The following is an 18,388-nucleotide window of genomic DNA, read 5'->3' on the forward strand; positions in this document are numbered from 1 at the left end:
TAAATAAAAAGGCACATTATAGCGTCGTGTAGGTATTATATCTATCCATATTTTATTTCGCTCGTTATTATAAGATATGTATAATATAAAAGCAATAAACAATTATTAATGAAACACTGAAATTGGTTATCGTTTTGCCATTAAATATACAAATTTATACACTCAATAGAGTATTAGGTTATTTTCGTACAGGATACTTGTAAGCGGTAAAATGAACAGTTATTATCGTTTACTATGGTGTATTGATGTGTATACCTATATATTAAGTATACACGCGTATATATGTATAATACATACATATTTTATATGCATGTACTATATTTATAGCTTTATAAGTAGGTAGACAGAATTAGGGTGTGGGTATAATAGTAAAGTTTCTATAACATGTATTTATTAGCAAGTAATTAGTTATTATCAACTTATTTTTACTTTGCACGAATACTTTTGTGGGTAGGTAATCAACAAACGTTATAGAATACAAAATACAATTATTAATTTTTGTAGTTTATGGTTTGTTTTACATCGAAGTTATTAAAATATTATAGTGTAATATATTTTTGTGATTATTTTAAAATGTAAATGTTACACTTATAGTACCTATTTAAAAAAAAATAAAAAAATATTATTAATCATACTTTTTTTTTAAACAATTTTATTTTAAGTAGAATTCAAAATTTTTACTACGTTAGAAAAATATTTTTAAAAACATTACTATTTATTTTTAAAAGAATACTTTGTACAATTTACAGGGGAACAAGATGATTTTTTATTTGAAAATAGAAGTTGACACCTGTCACCTATGCCACTGAGCACATTTTATTAAATAACTTATAAATTCTTGTATTTGAAAATATAACTTTTAGGTAGGTTCATTTGAAAAGTTTTTAAAATTATGATTTTAATAAATTCAATATTAAGAGAAAAAATGAAGATAGAATGCTTAGTAAATAATTTTGTTTAATTTATAGATATAATATGTACCTATCTATACTATTATTCATATGCGTGTTTACATGGGTTTTGCTGCGTATGCCATAGCAACAACTGCATGCATATATCCTTAACAAATTCTTTGAACTATGATTTAAATTTTAAACCCTTAAGATTATGCGAAAAACAATTTTATTTATTTTTTATCAATATTATAAGTTAAACCGATTTCCTAAATGATATTTTATTATAGAATATAGGTCTTACCCGTCAGTGCTTTGCACATTTATATAGTGTTGTTCCAAATGTTCATAACCTGTTCTATTTTAAAATTAATTCAATAATTATTTTAAAACATTTTCGCCTTAGAAATACCTGCTATAAAAGTTTGGCAACGCCTATGCTGTTATTGTTATAACCATGTTATCTATATGACATTATAATAGTAGAGAGATAGTACAGTGTACTTCTAGGCTATAGTGCTATGTCAAATATTTATAAGCATTTATTATTATAGGTATGACACAATACAATTTAAAACTTTCAAAATAACTATAGACATAAATTGGTATAATATGCCTTATAAATATTTATATACATTATGCGCCGTAAAAGCATAAAGGGAAAAAATGAAACATTTTACCTATCAATATTTTAAATACAAGTTAATAACTAATAACTAACATAGGGAGTAGGTACCTAACTACTATATCTTAAGTGAAATATCCATTAGGTAGACTAGTACGTACCTAATTTAAATTATTAGTACCCATAGTACTTACCAAATTCTACAAGGTTTTTCTAAGTTTTTTGAAAAGGCTGCCTTAAATTTGTATTTTAAATAAATATAATGCCTGTGATGGGTAATAACTAAGATTTGCATGTGTTGATTTAAGCTTATACTAATGCATATATAACATACCAAACTGGAAAATAGCAATTCCGATTTTGTTTTATCAGCTTAAATATTTGAATGAATTAAGTATTAAATTATTATTAAACTTAAAGAATGTTAATTGTATTCTCTCGTTAGTGTTTAAGGTATTTTAATGTTGAACTGAATTATTTAAAAAATTTATAATTTACATACTTACTCAAAACTCATTCAAAAATTAAAATTTCGTAAGAATCCAATTAGAAAACATAACTACCTACCTAATGTTTTTATATTTAAGTTTGATAATAGATGAATTTACTAGGTATTTTACTCTAATAGCTAACCACACAAAATTTAAATTATTGCTGAACAGTGAATATACAATTTATTGGTACTCCAATGTCACACAATAGTAAAGCAAACACAATATAATGACGTTCTTTAAAACATATTTTGTGTTTTAAATTTTAAAATCATAATGCCTACAATTATTATATAGGTACTTAAAAAATAAATGAATTTACACAAAACAGATTTTACTTATGACGTAGTCATTTGATTCAATTTGAAATAGCACTGTGTTAGGCATTCCAAAAAAATATACAAATGCATTGAAATTTAAGTCTATTAGTAATATCTAATAAATAAAATAAAATTATGCAGTTAAATAAGTGTATTTATAAATTACCTATAGGTAATAAATGCGAAGTATTAATAAAAGAAAAAAAAATTAAGGAATTTGTTTGGAATATATGTGTACCTAGGTACATATTTTATACCTTTTGAATATTGGATTACATATATATAAGTAAAGATTACCTATACAAGTATGAGTAACCTACTCATTTTTTTACAAAGCACTTGCATTTTCATATAGCATCTAGTTCTAGTATCTACATACAAATACCTAGCAACTATAGAATTTTGCTATAATCTATAAAGTAGGCATTTGCCATTAAATGGTACTTAATTAATAAAAGTAAAATAATAAATATTTATTTAAACATAAACACATTATATACTTATTATTACGCTTTCCAGTTTTCCACTTCGCAATTAACTTTTCTACGAAAATGAACCAATAGTAGGTACCTACCTAATATGTTGCATAAATGTAACAGAATTTTGATAAAATTTTTCGATTTACTTATAAATAAGTTACAGGTTTTCGTGTTTCATGTTTTCGATTCGTAATTTTAATATACTATAGGTATTTTAATATCTACTACCTTGGCAGTTAAATTAATTTTCGACGTAAATTCCGTCAACTATGTACCTATTAAATTGTATTATTTTTGTTTTGAAATGATTATGATCCAAAGGTTAGAGCAATCACTAATATTATTTTTAAAATTAATAATATTAAATTTAATAATTAAATATTTAAATACTTGTTGATTGTACTACTTTAGTATCGTACTATAGTACGTCCTCAACCGTAACGATACCTAACGGTAACATTTTGAGAACCCCTCCAGTCTCCACTGTTCAAACGGTTTGTACGTTTGAACTAGTAAACATTGCGCTGTCGCCTGCCATCGGCCGTGGTTATTTAGTATTTACTTTAACCGATTTCCGAATTGCGTTGCCCGCCAACGACTTGGCAATGGATTACCGCCTACCCCGAGGTGACTAATATTTTTATTACACACGACTCTGCCACGACGAATGATGACACCTAATGTGTAGTTTAGGCATCGCCGATCCTGTTTAACGTGCAGTCGTCATGTTGTATCTCAAGATCATAGCTATACCATGTTTCGTCTTGTCGAACCATATCGTTCGTTCGAATGGAGTACCGATGGATTTAAATGTCCATCCAGAACATTTACCATACATGTTGGACTCAATAAAAAAACACAACACAACTGTAAGTAACAGTGTTTAAAATATATCAAACGAATGCATGGTCGCTCATACATATTCAATTTGTAGCGCTGTTGGGGCTATGAAAATGGCTGCGATATAGAACACCGCTTTTTGGATCCTGTGTGTCCAGGTCCTGAAACTAGTTGGGCACCAACTAAACGAGATCAAATCGACACTTTCTATGATCAAGGAGATTTTGGTTATGTAAAACAACAACGAGAAGAAATCACATACATGTGTGAGCCAATAAATCAAGTAATTTTTCATTACCTCAGATTTAGTGACTTACATTTTTCATGGAATTGTACATTGTGTATGCAAGTTATAAACTACTCTAATTATTCTTACTGCTACTTTTATGCATTGTTATTTTATTTATTCCAATATAAATTAGGTTTCAAAATGTGAAAATTTGCAATTTATATTTTCAAAATTTTAATAAATAGTTGTAAAAAACATCAATTTTTTGATATAATGATATTAATGTAAATATTTTGACTTTGTATCTTTAGGGTGATTCTTCATTAGAATGTACAAACCATTTGAAATTTTGTCGTGGACATAATATTATGATAAATTTTGAAAACATATTGAACAAAAACCACCCAATACGATATCAAATGGATGTACTTAGTAATGGTCAAATTGGTGGAAAATGCAAGTAAGCATAATTCTAATATAAAATTAGTTAGTAGAACAAATATCAATGATTTGTGTTTTTTTGTAAAATCATAGAATTTTTTATTTATTTAAATATATTTTTCATTTAACATAATTTTATGAGAAAAAAAAATAATAATTAATATCATAGGTAACTCATATACAGGTTTCATAAAGAGAAATTGGATGCTCAGTGTGATCATCTGAGCCCATTACAGTCTTGGAGTCCCGAATTAAGGTTTTTTACAACAATTGATCAGTATCCTGGAAAATGTGATTTAATTATAACTGAACCTACTGTCATTATGAAAATAGACGCAAGTAATTACTTTCAATTGTAATTTTAGTTATTTATAACTTTTATTTTACTATGATAATATTTATTTAATAATGTTTTTAAACCTTTATTTCATTAGCTGTGAATATGTACCATCATTTTTGTGATTTTTTGAATTTATATGCATCTCAGCATGTGAATAACTCAGGAGCTAGTATGTTTTCAAAAAACATACACATATTAGTTTGGGAGTCATTTGCCTACGAATCTGCATTTAGTGATACTTTTCAAGCATTTACAATGCATCCAATATGGAATTTAAATACATTCAGAGGACAAGTTGTTTGTTTTAATGATATAATCTTACCTTTACTGCCACGAATGATATTTGGGCTATATTATAATACTCCATTGGTAATTATAATTATTTTATTTTTTAAATATAAAATCTGCCGAGGTAAAATTATCATTTATAAGCTAGTTAATCTATCTAAGAATGAAATATTTCTATAACAGCACGTGTTTTAGTTGTAAAGATTTATTTTTTTGCTTCAGATTGATGGATGTGAAAATAGTGGTTTATTTAAAGCATTTTCTCAACATGTATTACATCGTTTAAACATTGATCAAAAACCAAGTAGCAATGGTAAAATAAGTATAACCTTTTTGTCTAGAAGTACAAAGTATAGAAATGTATTGAATGAGGATGAATTAATAAATGCTTTAAGGAATTATTCACAGTATGAAGTAAAAAAGGTATTTTTGCTTTAATTAATGTATTACACATTTGATAAACTAATGAAAATGGTTTTCAGGTTGTTTATAGTGGAAACTTTCTAACTTTTAAAGAACAATTAAAAATAACATATAACACAGATATATTTATTGGAATGCACGGCGCTGGGTTAACACATCTTTTATTTTTACCAAAATGGGCAGTGTTATTTGAACTGTGAGTATGATTTTTGTTAATAGAAAATTAATTTCTATCTATTGTTAAAAGAGTATAATAATTAAATAGATGTTCATTATTATGTGTATTATATTTAATAATAGGTATAATTGTGAGGACGAACACTGCTACAAAGATTTAGCTCGTTTGAGAGGCGTTAAATACATAACATGGCGAGATATAAATAAGTTTACTATGCAAGATAAGGTAAGCATATTATGTTTTTAAAAATGAATTATTTTTAAAATCAAAAATGGTGATTGTAATATCAACATTTTAACTAAGTTCAGATTTGTTACACTAACAAAGTTTATAATAATTTGAAAAGGAAATCAAATTTGGGTTATTAAAAAAAAAAAAAAAAAATGAAAGAAAATGTTTTTTAAAAAATGCTGCTATTTATTTTTGTTAATTGTTGATAAACATTTTTTTATATTATGGAAACATGGCAAAATTTTTATTTATAGATAGGTATTTTAAGTTAATATTTTAACAAAATGACATATTTAAATAATGAATAATTATGTTAATTATTTTGTTATGATTTAAATACATTATTAAAAGGCTTAAAATTTTTACATGCGTTATGAATTATACTATGTGCAGTGATATATTTAAAATATTTAGAATGATTTTAAGTTATTGTCTATTTATAGTGCTAACCCATTATACCAGTGGTTCTTAACTTGTGGTCTGAGAGTTCCTTGGGGTCCGCAATACTCATATTGGGGGTACGCGGTATGGTCGTTATTTGAAAATTAAAATTAATAAAGGGGTCTGAGATTTCTAAAAATCTTTGATCAGGGGTCCGTGATTTACAAAAGGCTAAGAACCGCTACATTATACCATTCTATGGTAAGTTGTAATTCACTCAAAAGTTAATACAAATAAAAAATGATATAAATATATACCATTATAAATTAAATATTGATAATATAATTAATGCAATTTTTAAAGCTATAATTAAATTAACCTACCTTAATACTAACAGTATAATAAATTAATTTAAATAGCTGTATTAAAAAAAAAAAAATGAATATGTAACGTACTGAGTGAAACAGGCTGACAGACTGTTTTTGATTTGTAGTGATTTATCATTTAATTCAAATCAAAACACATATTATAACCTAATTTGATGTAAAATATGTTTTAACATACTCTATGACAAAGAACACTTATCATCTAGTATAAAAATAAGCGGTTATTTCTCCCTTTTTTATTATTTGTTTTAAAATTTATAAAAATAAAAAAAATTTTTACCAAATTTCTAGGATTTGAAAATGTTATCAGATGTACTATTATTCTTAAATTATACACTTGTATATACTTTAATCTTTATTATGAATTTTTTACTAAAAAAATTGAAATCAGGACTATAATTAATAATTTAAAAAATAATTTCATTATTGTTTGTTTTAGGGTCATCATCCAGACCAGGGTGCGCACGCCAAGTTTACTAATTATTCTTTTGATAAAGATGAATTCATAAGCTTAGTGGAAGAAGCATCTGCACATGTAAAAAAATATAAACACGGTTATAGTCCTAATTTACATGATGAATTTTAATATTTGTTGTGCTTTATTATTAACTGATTCTTATGTAATTTTGCTAATTATTAATGTTATGCTTGCACGTTAAGACATTTTTACTTTTTACTTTAAAATATGTTGTTTGGTTATTTTTTGTTTTTATTATGTCATTTTTCACTTTTTTAAATAAATAATTGTTTATTTTTTTTATCATTGATTAGTTTGTTATAATTTTATTTTCTTTTACATATTTAATTGTGTTTGAAGTATGAAGATACATTTCCTGAATTGATTGGTAGCCATTATTGGTATATTTATTTGTCCTTTTTATCAATTTTAGGTGAGTAAATTGTAAGCTTTATTCTACGACATCAAATAGATTATAGAATATTATTAAAAAAAAAAAAAAATATTCTCTTAACGGTTTGTTTTTGTTATAAACTCGGATGTCTTTAAATTTTACATAAACCCATTGCCATCAGTAAAAAATGATAAGTATGAGTATGAAAAATATAAATACAACTGTGAGGTTTGATCATAAATCTATAGTAAACACTAATAATATAACAGAAATTATATTAAATAAACATAAAAATGTGACTTTATGGTAAACAGATTAATTTATTTTTTAAAAAATATTTCTAAACTAAAAATTGAAAAAAAAAAATAATTCAAACAGTATTATTGTAGTTGAAATATTAATAACACAGATTCTATGTTGGTTATTTTTTGGTTTCTTTGTGTATATTGTAATTTGTAAACAAAAAGTGGGTAATTACAGATAATGAACTAAATTCAATTTTTTGCTCAAAATTGCTTATAAAATATAATGATTATTGAATGCAGAGGCATTTCTAGACAGTTTTAAGGTGGGAGTAGGGAATGTATTTTTAATTTATTGAATATTAATTTAATTAAACATGTACAGTATATTCATAATTTGTGGTAACAATCGTACCAATAAATTATATCACACAAGTAGGTATTATCTTTATTTAGACAGTCTGTAGATAATAATTATTTTTTATGTGGTTATTAATTTTTTCTACTCACAAAACCAAGCAACAAATTAAAATTTTGTTGATAATGAGAGTAATTTTTCAGTACAATAGTCTCATATAGAATATCTTAGTTATTCAAATTAATATTAAATAATATTGTATTATGTATTAAATTAAATTAAATTTTATAATAATTTATTAATTGAACATTGTATTGATTTGTAACTTCTAATTTGTAATACCTGCAACTATGATAAATTTACCTAAATGCAACAAAATATTATATGAGATAATTAGTTGGTATTTGTTGTAATTATTTATTTTTGTTATTGTTATTTAATATTTATTACTATTAAAAAATTATTATAACAATATTATAATCTATAATATACTTTCTTCTATAATTCTATACATTATTTGCTTAAAATATTTTTGTATTTATTTGGAATAAAATAAAATTTATAATCATGTGACTAAAATAAAAAATGAACTATTGTTTTTAATATTTGTGTATTTAAAATTATAAATCATAATATATTTCATTCTTAATAAAATAAAATAACCAATTATTACATTTAAAACTATTTAAATTGTTTTTTATTTGAATAATAACGTTCATCAAATTATTTTAATACATTATTTTTACAGTTATTCGAATAAAATGTTGTTTAGATTATCATCTAAATATAATTTTATTTGAATAAAGTCCTACTCAGGGATACTACAATGTTATTTTAGTGCTTAAAATAAATGATATGACTGTGTAACACTATCCAGATATTCAGCATCCAGGATCAAAATAATCAGTGTTATGACTTAGTTGTGTACTCGTTAGTTGACACAAACATTCTTTAAATTTATTTTTATAACTCAATAATTAGCAAAATTCCTTGTCATATTGAAAATGGAATAAATATTGATGCTAATGAACACTAATAATATGTTTCACTAATAGTAATACTATGATTCACAACTTAATTATATAACTTAGTATTCAATAATATTAAATTGATGGATAATTTCTAAAACTATTATTCATCACAGCTATATAAATTATAAAAAAAAAATACTAAACATTAAACGGTATACTATTAGTACTTATCCTGTATTCGTAGTTGTTTGAGTTGTTTTTTATCAGTTCTCATCGTTCTCGCGTTGATATAATTATCATTTATTTTGTGATACTACAATTGTGAACTGTGATATGGTGTTAACAAGTATAACATACAAACATTGAGATAAGTAGATAATAATATTGTTAAATATTGAGTAAAACACGTGCGCGTTAGGTAATAGATATACTGATTTGTTTGTACTAAGCTTGTTTTTTATACAATTTTTGTCTAAACTTATTTTTGTGGATGTGATGTCCGAGTTATTAAATTTTACAGTTTAAGGGAATTAAACTAGAAGGAATTTTATTACTTGTAGTTTTGTATACGTTTAGCTACTGTATCAAATTTGTTAATGTAAGTATTAGGCTTTCAAATAAACTACCCATGAATTTATTTATTTATTTAGACTTATTGTTACTGTGTTTTTAGATGGCTTTTGAAAAACTCACCAAAAAAATGAATAAAAATCAAGAGAAAACTTCTGGACTATATAAAATTGCTGCAAGAATACTTAAAAAAGTCAGAACAGGAAGCAGCTATAAAACTCAGCTTTATCAAGCTCAGTATCCAGTAAGAACTTTTAAATTTTCAACCTTTATTTAGGAAAGCAATGTACTAAAACATTTACTTAAAACTGTAACATACTTATTAATGTACTAGATATCTAAAAAAATGAAGTATTAATAATGCACGAGATTACACAGTTGCATTGCTTACTATTAGTACTTGTCTAATTTAATTTATAAGTCTAAAAGATGTGGAGGAATGCCAAGTACATTAAAATTAAATCAAATGTATTTGAATTATTGAAATTTTTCTCTATTCCCAAGTCTTTATTGATAATATTTAGGTATGCATTATTTAAATGTCATTAAGAAATAATATTGTAAATGATTTGGTAGCTTGAATAGTATTTCTTCTTAGTTATTGTACTCTAGTGTACTGTGAAAAAAACAATTATGGATGTGATATTTACCATGTTTATATGCAGTAGTTAATGCACATTAGGGAGCGGATTTACATGCACTTAAAATATCAAGATTAGATTTTGAATAAAATTAAAAGTCAATACAAATGTTTTTTAGTTCATGCTTCATACTTTGGATTCCATGACCAATATAATTATTATAGTGTTATATTTTAATGAAAATAACTTTGAAATTCCTGCTAAAATATTAATTTGCATTAAAGTGTTAACATACATTTCTAAATCTCGAAGTAAGAGTTAATTTTATTTGACGAATCAAATTAAATAATAAATGTACATTATATTGACGCGGTACTGGTTTGTTATAGCCACGCCACAGCGAATGAAAACTTTATAGCCCTGTCATCCATATAACAATAAATACATTGTATAAATGTAAAATAATGAGTTTATTTATTGATATTTATTAATCTAATAATTTATTGATATAATATGAAAAATAATTTAAAAAATTTGATAATGTTAAAAATGTATAAATAATGTATATAAAAATGTTTATGGTTTCTGTTATTCCCAAAATTCTGCTACATCTTAAATATTGTGTCAAACACATCACTGTTATTCAGTTTTGATTACCACATAAATTGTACCATATATGAGTTTAAACATTTCTGTCTGTTCCTTTATGTTTATCGTTTCCTTATTTGGCCAATTGGCAATTATTAGGTAGGTACCTAATATTAATGCTATTTATTTTCCATCGAATTATTTTATATTTATATATGTTTTTGTTATATAGATGGTGGGGCTATAACAAACCAGTACCCTTAATACAAATTAAAAATACATTTATATGCACCTAACTCTCGGACTAACTTAATGCGTATTAATTGCAGTATATTATACTCGTAAACGTGGTGATTATATAAAAATGTATTAAACATGTTAACTATGACATTGCTATACATCTCTTTTTATTCTTACTTAAATGTTGGTTTTTTTATTGTTCTGTGAGAATGAGAATCATCAATTCTTTTTCTGTTTTGTTAGCCTATAACTACTAAAGATGAATGTTAGTGAAAATTGAATTGCCTATTCATACGTTTTATATTAATGTATACTCCACGCTCTTAAACTCACGTATTGTGAATATAGTGATTCTATCAGATTATCTTTTAACAATAAAAATGCACTTCAAATAGTTTACAAGTCTATCACAAATATAATTTTGGGACTCAGGTATATACCTAATAAAAATCTTGACTTTTTATTGATCAAAGAACAAAATAAAAATGAAAAAAGTTAAGAGCATTCAAGTTAAAAGTGTTTATTTAATAAAATCATAAAAGACGTTATTAAATTTAGATCTTCTGCATAAATATTTTTATTTTTTATTCATATTTATATCATACATTTATTCATAGTTATTTTATTTAGAAGTATCTTAATAACTACATGATATAGTTAATTTATTTTTTAAATTATTGTTTTATAAAATAAAAAAATGATATAATAATTTTAATATTGGATAGTTTTATTATTTAAAAACAGTTTGGAGTAAAATAACAGATACAATATTTTATATTGATTGTTGCCATTGGCTACTAGAGTACAATAACTAAAAACCATAGCTTATTGGTTTATGTTTATACCAATTAAAACTAAAATTCCAATAGACTTTTCACAATTTTACTATTTATGTCGGTAGATTATTTTATAATTTACTTATTTTTTAATTGCTGAATATTTTTATTAATAGTTATCTATACCAGTGATATAACCTTATGTACCTTATTTATTTTTGCTGAGGTACTATGTAAAATGTTGGCTTTGTGCAAGCCACCAATAATAAAAGTTTGATATTTCATCATTCTATTGAATCCATTGTATCTATCTCATTATCACATATCAAATGGGTTACCTATATAGTTAGTTTTAAACTCTAAAATTAGTCACAAATTACTTTTAAGAATTTAATGAGCTATAGGTTGGACATCATTGATCTACACCATACATGATTTATAAATATTTTAGATTATTTTAGAGTATAAGTGATAAACACATTAATTGCAATATGTTTTATTTATATTCATTTTATATTTTTTTTATGTCTTATAATTTTTTTCAAATAGAAGCAGTGATGTGACCACTGTATTACTAATATATTTCATGTAGAAAATTGAATGTAGCTTAAATGTTAGAAAGTTATTCTTCTTTTCATATGTTTGTGTATAACAAGCAAATAAAAATAACCAAAACACAATCCAATTTACAATTTTCATATTATAATAAAATTGATTTTTTTTATTTTATAATGAATAAAATAACATATAATAGTTTAAAAACTGTTTATCATTACTAGAAATATGAATTTTTATTAATTACTTGTAACAAAAAACAGGATAAAATATTAAGCAGATTAGAGAATTTTTGGTAGATATACTATGGATATTTAGAATAATTCAAAATAATAAAATTGCTGTTATCCTATTAAATATTTATTCAAGTTTTGTTCAAAATTAGTTTTTGTTTTTAATGTGATTTTACAAATACAATTAGTTTTTTATTTGTTCCTTCTATGCTCACATATTTTATAATACAATTTTTTTTTTCAGAACAAATTATTATTGAATGCTGTGTTGATGAATGTTTTTAAATGGGAAAAGGTAATAGATGTATTAGTAGAAAAAAGTAATATATTAGAAAAAGAAAATAATATGGACCGTGATTTAGTATATGTATTTATTACTGAAATGATGTGGTCAAAATTTGGATTAAAGAGTGATGCTAAAAATATATTAGCAGTAAAAAAATATAAGGATGAATTTTTAAAGCTTATAAAAGAAAATGATTTAGAAAAACTATCTGTTTCCACAATTTCTAAAGGTATGTTAAAAAAAAAAAAAAAAAAAAACTAAAAACGTATTTATACATTTTTCTAGGTATATCTAAATCATATTTATTAATTTATTGAGTTAAAAGTTAATTGATTATTTATTTTTAACTTAAAAACTTAGAAAATACCATATCCATGTTTTATTATACAAATATATAATATATTAAATTTAGAATCAGTAAAATTAATTTTATGTTGTTAGCTTTAATTTTAGTGTGAATTAACCAATTATTATCTAAGTAGTTTTGTACTTATAGTGTGAATTAAACTTTTAATATTATAAAATATTACAATTTAAGATTCTCATTACTCATTCAAAAGTAAAATATTAATTAAAGTCTATGTAATACCGATGATAATATTTTTATCTTTAATTTTTATTATAGATCAATTGACTCTAATATTAAAGTCAACAACAAAAAATTGGTTCTACTAAATAATTATTTACTATTTTATTCATTTTTAAGATAGAGAAAACGCTGAACACATATCATGTATATGTACAGTACATACATGCCATCTTATTAAAACAATTATTTTTTTATTTACTGTCTGTGTAATGTACATTATATTTTTTAAAGCTTTATGTATTTATACTTTTCAGCTTTCAAACCTAGGTTTTTTCGTATTAACACATTAATAACTACACTTGAAGAAATGTTAGAAAAATTATCAAAACTTAAATTTATTAAGTTAGAAACACCAAAATCTTATGCTGAATTTTTGGAATTAATCAAATCTGACAAATTTAAAAAAAAAAATGTTTTTGTTCAAGATGTTCACATTAAAGAATTGTTAGTTTTCAATTCAAAAGTGAAGTTTTATGAACTCGAAGAGTACAATAATGGGTCTTTAATTGTTCAAGATAAGGTAAAATTTGTATTTTTAAATAATAAAATTAAATATGAATAGATGTGAGAGCTGAGTAAATAGTCATATGATACTTAATTATCAGAATCACTTTATTTTATTAATTTGAGTAACAGCATAATACATAATACTTCATAGTTATTTTACATACGTTAAAATGATAATATTATACATTCAAACTATAATCGTATATTATTTGAGCACATCACTGTTGACCAATGATGATATAAGAATGAATAGGGCGCCTATGTGACTGTTGTCAGTGTCCTTTAACGAAAAAACTTCAAACCCTACGTAGATAAAATAAAGCATTAACAATGTAAAATAATTGAAATAGCTATTTTGTTTTACTTACCTCTTTAAAAATTGTTAAAACTAAATAATAAGTACATACTTTAGTTAATATAAATATTAATTGTGTATTTGAGTATTAGTTTTCATGCATATTTTTTAGTAATAAATATTTATTTTGAAGATAATTTTCCAACAAGGTTTGTTTTCATTAAATTTTTAATATTAATTATTGCATTAAATATTTTCTTTTGAATACTATTTTCTGGTTTAATTTAAAGTATTTAGGATTGTTTTTAAAAGTAAATAATCACTTCCAAAACCTTATCTTTTTTTATACCACAGTCATTGTTAATATGAATAATAAATAATGTTATTTAAGTGTTCTAAATAAACTTTTATATTATATTATTGAAATAATAATTTAAATTTATTTTCATTTATAAAATTTTTATTAATTTTTTATCTCGATAGTTATTTTAAATGTAAATGTAGTAGTAGTCAATAGTAAGGTGTTAACAATTTTTTTATTGTATTATAATTGATAATTACATTTTTACTATTTTGTAAATTATTTAAATTTAGTTGTTAAAACTTTCAAGTAAATTTTTTCTGATATTTAAAACTAAGAAGTGCACAATAAAAAAAAAAAAATAATAAATAAACAAATCCGAGTTAGTACAATTTTTTAATTGATGAAAAAAAAGTAGATAGTTAAAAATTTGTTTCAAATATTTTTTAATAGTATAATATTTAAGTAAATACTTTTTAAAATTATTTTTTACAACAATGAAAATTAAGTACTTGTATGAATTGAATAATTATATAGTGTCTTTTAATTTTAAAGTTAAATAAAACATCATAATGCAATACTATTATTTGTTACGCAAGAACTTTATGCTTTTTTTTGTTATTGATACATAAAATACATAAGATTCATTGTTATGTTTCTTAATTTAGATTTTGAATGTGTGATTGAATCATTTATTCTGTTTTCTAAATTATGTAGGAAAAATATTTTTTTATTTCATAATCATTATTTATTTTGTGATAAAATTATTTTATCACAAAATACAAAAGTAATACAACACAAAGTTATTTTCCTATCACATCCTAATAGTTAATATCCACTTCTATTTTTTGGCATTTAAAATTTAAATGAGAAAACTCATAATATTTACTTATCAATGCAAACAGCAAAAATGAAAGGTAGGTATTAACACTTGTTTGTACATTCAATGTAGAACAATTTTTAGAATTCAAATTAGATTATGTGCTTATATATTAAAGTAAATAATTATCAATTATAATATACTAATGTTTGTAACCGTGTAGTTATCTAGTATATAATATATGTATTGATAAATCATACTCTCATAATAATATACAATATATACAATATAATTGCTAGTGTACATATGAAAAATGTGTGTACTGTGCACAGATTTTAATTGAAGATGTCAATATTTTATAAGATAACTCTTTTTATAGCTTTTAATATCTTGTATAAAGAATTCACGAGGGCCTGAACTATAATTTTCTTTCTAAAATTTATTTTCACAGAATTATTTAATACATTAAAGTAATTTTAACTTACTTGTAAGAATACAATTTTAATTTATAATTCAAGTTTTAATCATTGGTTGAAAGGATGTATTTCCATCAATAAAATCATTAGAGTTTATCAGCAATGAAAATTTTTACTCTATAAAAATTAAAAATCATAATAATTCATCAAATTTTATTTTATTTTTACAAACACTTTCTTAATTTATTTTTACCAAACTTTGTTTAAAAAAAAAGGTTTTTTATAAAAGCAACTAATAACTATAATAGTCACAAAAGTTGCAATGCTTTATGGTTATTGAATCATTTTTGATTTTTTGATAATAGTTCTAACCATTGATGAACTTTATTAGATGTGTCTATTACAAAATCTAGCAAAGAATGTAAAAGACTGCCACAATATTAACCATTAGTAAATAAAATCTTTTGAAGTATCAAAATAATCAGTTTTTGATTGTATTAGTCAACCTATTATTTTAATAATACTTGTGTTTTTTGGGTTAAACAGTTTTCATTAATTATTCATTGTTATGTAATTAAATTAACATCTCATATTATCATTATTCAAAATATATCTGTGATTATATTTAGAATTAATAAATTCTTTATGTTTAAAAAGGTTAAATAGATTTTTAATTAAAACAACTATATGAAGTTATTGACAGTTAAGGTTTGAGTTATCTTTACAGGAGATGCTATATGTTACCTAGTATTTTTTGTATGCACACCTATATAATATATGTATAATATTATATAATATAATGAATTTCAATTGTTATTGTTTATATTTAAATAAATATATAAGTTATTTATTAAGAATTATTGTCCGTAGGCAAGTTGTTTGGCTGCTTATTTATTAAATCCAGAACCAAACAGTACTGTATTAGATATGTGTGCTGCTCCTGGTATGAAAACATCACATTTAGCTGCTATTATGCAAAATACAGGGTGAGTTTATTTATACACTTTATACAACATACAATTATGTATTAGTTGTAAATTGTATTTTTTTTATGTTAAAAAAACAACACCTGTGGTTAGATTTCTTGACTAATAATTCTATACTATTTAATTATATTTTTTGTATAATAATGTAATATATTGCTAAATTTACTTATTTTAATTACTCAGTTGACAGTTCTATACATGTTAAAAAAATTTTTTTGGAAAATATTTTATTCTTCATGACGCATGAGTGCATTATATTTATATACTTTCTTCTATAACTTCTATCCACACACATTTTAGGTTTTATAAAGTTGATCATAATTTGTTTAAAGTTTTAAGTTGAGAGATTTAGGGTGAATGCTTATAGTAGTTAGCATGTTGTATATAATTATCATTTATTATTTTTAAACTATTGTTATATAAATTATTCAATAATAAGTTTTATATTTTGATAAGGAACTACAATTTAATTTTTTATTTTTATTGAACGTTTGCCATTATACATTAATTATTATATCTTATAGTAAACTCTATGCTGTTGATCGCTGTAAAGAGAGATTCAATGTTATGCAAAAAATGTTGGAAAAATATCATGTAAAAAATGTGGAAACATTCAATATGGATGCATTAACTTTTCCTTATTATGATGATGTTAAATACATACTGGTAGATCCATCGTGTTCTGGTTCTGGTAAATAAAATTTATTTGTAATGATTACTTATAAATATATATATATTTAATAAATGTTTTTTAGAATAAAGTTGTGATAATTAAATTTTATACTTCATTAAATTTCAGATATTTTATATTATTTAAAAATGATTTTTCAGGTATTGTGGATAGAGTTCGGAATGATTCATCGGGACAAAATCAAAATTTTCAAATAAGATTGAAAAAATTAGCTAATGTGCATGCCCAATTATTAAATCATGCATTAAAGAGCTATCCTAATTTACAACGCTTAGTTTATTCCACATGTTCAGCAAATCACGAAGAAAACGAAGCTGTCGTTGATGAAGCTTTATCTGTTAATGGGAAATTTAAGCTTTTGGATTGTACTAAAATGGTGAAAGACTGGACTAACAAAGGAGTTCCTGGTTATGATTGTTCAGAAATGTGTCTTAATGCTGTTCCAAATGATGATTGTACTAATGGATTTTTCATTGCTGTGTTTGTTCGTCGAGATTTAGAAGAAATAGAAGTTGCAGAAAAGGAAATAAATATTGAAGATAATGAAGTTATAGAAGAGAAAGAAGAAACTGAAAATAATGAAGTTGTAGAAGAGGAAAAAATTAATGAAAGTCCTGAAGTTGTTAATAAGAAGAATAAAAAATCTAAGAAATCGTTAGTTATGAATACTGATAAAAATGTAGAGAGTAAATCTCGAGTAAAAAAAAAAGAGAATATTGAATGTACACCATTAGTAAAAAGTAAAAATGCAAAAAGAAGGGAAAGAAGGCTTAAACTGGAACAATCATATGGTACAGATATTAAAAAATCTAAAAAACTTAAGAAACAAAAAAAAGTCAAAATAGAAGAAGCTTAATTCTTGTATTATTATTGATTTTGACTTTATTAATTTCATTAAAACTTTAAACTATCATACTTTTAGTAGATTTTTCTTTTTTTTAAACACTTATTGAAGTATTCTCTAAGTATTTAATGACATTTTTAAGT

General features: G+C 23.3%; 2 protein-coding genes across 2 annotated transcripts; both read left to right on the forward strand.

Moving 5' to 3' along the window:
- Positions 1 to 3,327: 3,327 nt before the first annotated feature.
- LOC112591355 (EGF domain-specific O-linked N-acetylglucosamine transferase) lies at positions 3,328 to 7,194 on the forward strand. The gene is made up of 10 exons (XM_025335148.1): positions 3,328 to 3,435; positions 3,497 to 3,677; positions 3,743 to 3,931; positions 4,189 to 4,337; positions 4,503 to 4,657; positions 4,753 to 5,027; positions 5,169 to 5,369; positions 5,429 to 5,565; positions 5,670 to 5,772; positions 6,985 to 7,194. The coding sequence occupies exons 2-10, from the start codon at positions 3,534 to 3,536 to the stop codon at positions 7,129 to 7,131; spliced, it is 1,500 nt and encodes a 499-aa protein (XP_025190933.1). The 5' UTR covers positions 3,328 to 3,435; positions 3,497 to 3,533; the 3' UTR covers positions 7,132 to 7,194.
- Positions 7,195 to 9,371: 2,177 nt separating this feature from the next.
- LOC112591357 (probable 28S rRNA (cytosine-C(5))-methyltransferase) lies at positions 9,372 to 18,271 on the forward strand. Its single transcript, XM_025335150.1, has 7 exons — positions 9,372 to 9,565; positions 9,641 to 9,781; positions 12,755 to 13,025; positions 13,640 to 13,905; positions 16,595 to 16,710; positions 17,235 to 17,401; positions 17,542 to 18,271. Exons 2-7 carry the CDS (start codon positions 9,641 to 9,643, stop codon positions 18,255 to 18,257), a joined length of 1,677 nt encoding a protein of 558 aa, XP_025190935.1. The 5' UTR covers positions 9,372 to 9,565; the 3' UTR covers positions 18,258 to 18,271.
- Positions 18,272 to 18,388: the final 117 nt, after the last annotated feature.

The sequence above is a fragment of the Melanaphis sacchari genome, unplaced genomic scaffold (assembly GCF_002803265.2).
Source record: "Melanaphis sacchari strain LSU unplaced genomic scaffold, SCAv2.0 Contig132_pilon_pilon, whole genome shotgun sequence".
NCBI lineage: Eukaryota > Metazoa > Arthropoda > Insecta > Hemiptera > Aphididae > Melanaphis > Melanaphis sacchari.

What these genes read in the sequence shown, in the direction of transcription:
- LOC112591357 (XM_025335150.1), top strand. Translation starts at nt 9,641, where the DNA reads ATGGCTTTTGAAAAACTCACCAAAAAAATGAATAAAAATCAAGAGAAA. An exon ending in CTTTAATTGTTCAAGATAAG is followed by an intron (nt 13,906 to 16,594) that starts GTAAAATTTGTA and finishes TATTGTCCGTAG; the next exon opens with GCAAGTTGTTTGGCTGCTTA. An exon ending in GCTATTATGCAAAATACAGG is followed by an intron (nt 16,711 to 17,234) that starts GTGAGTTTATTT and finishes TATATCTTATAG; the next exon opens with TAAACTCTATGCTGTTGATC.
- LOC112591355 (XM_025335148.1), top strand. Translation starts at nt 3,534, where the DNA reads ATGTTGTATCTCAAGATCATAGCTATACCATGTTTCGTCTTGTCGAAC. An exon ending in TATATTATAATACTCCATTG is followed by an intron (nt 5,028 to 5,168) that starts GTAATTATAATT and finishes TTTTTGCTTCAG; the next exon opens with ATTGATGGATGTGAAAATAG. An exon ending in CACAGTATGAAGTAAAAAAG is followed by an intron (nt 5,370 to 5,428) that starts GTATTTTTGCTT and finishes AATGGTTTTCAG; the next exon opens with GTTGTTTATAGTGGAAACTT.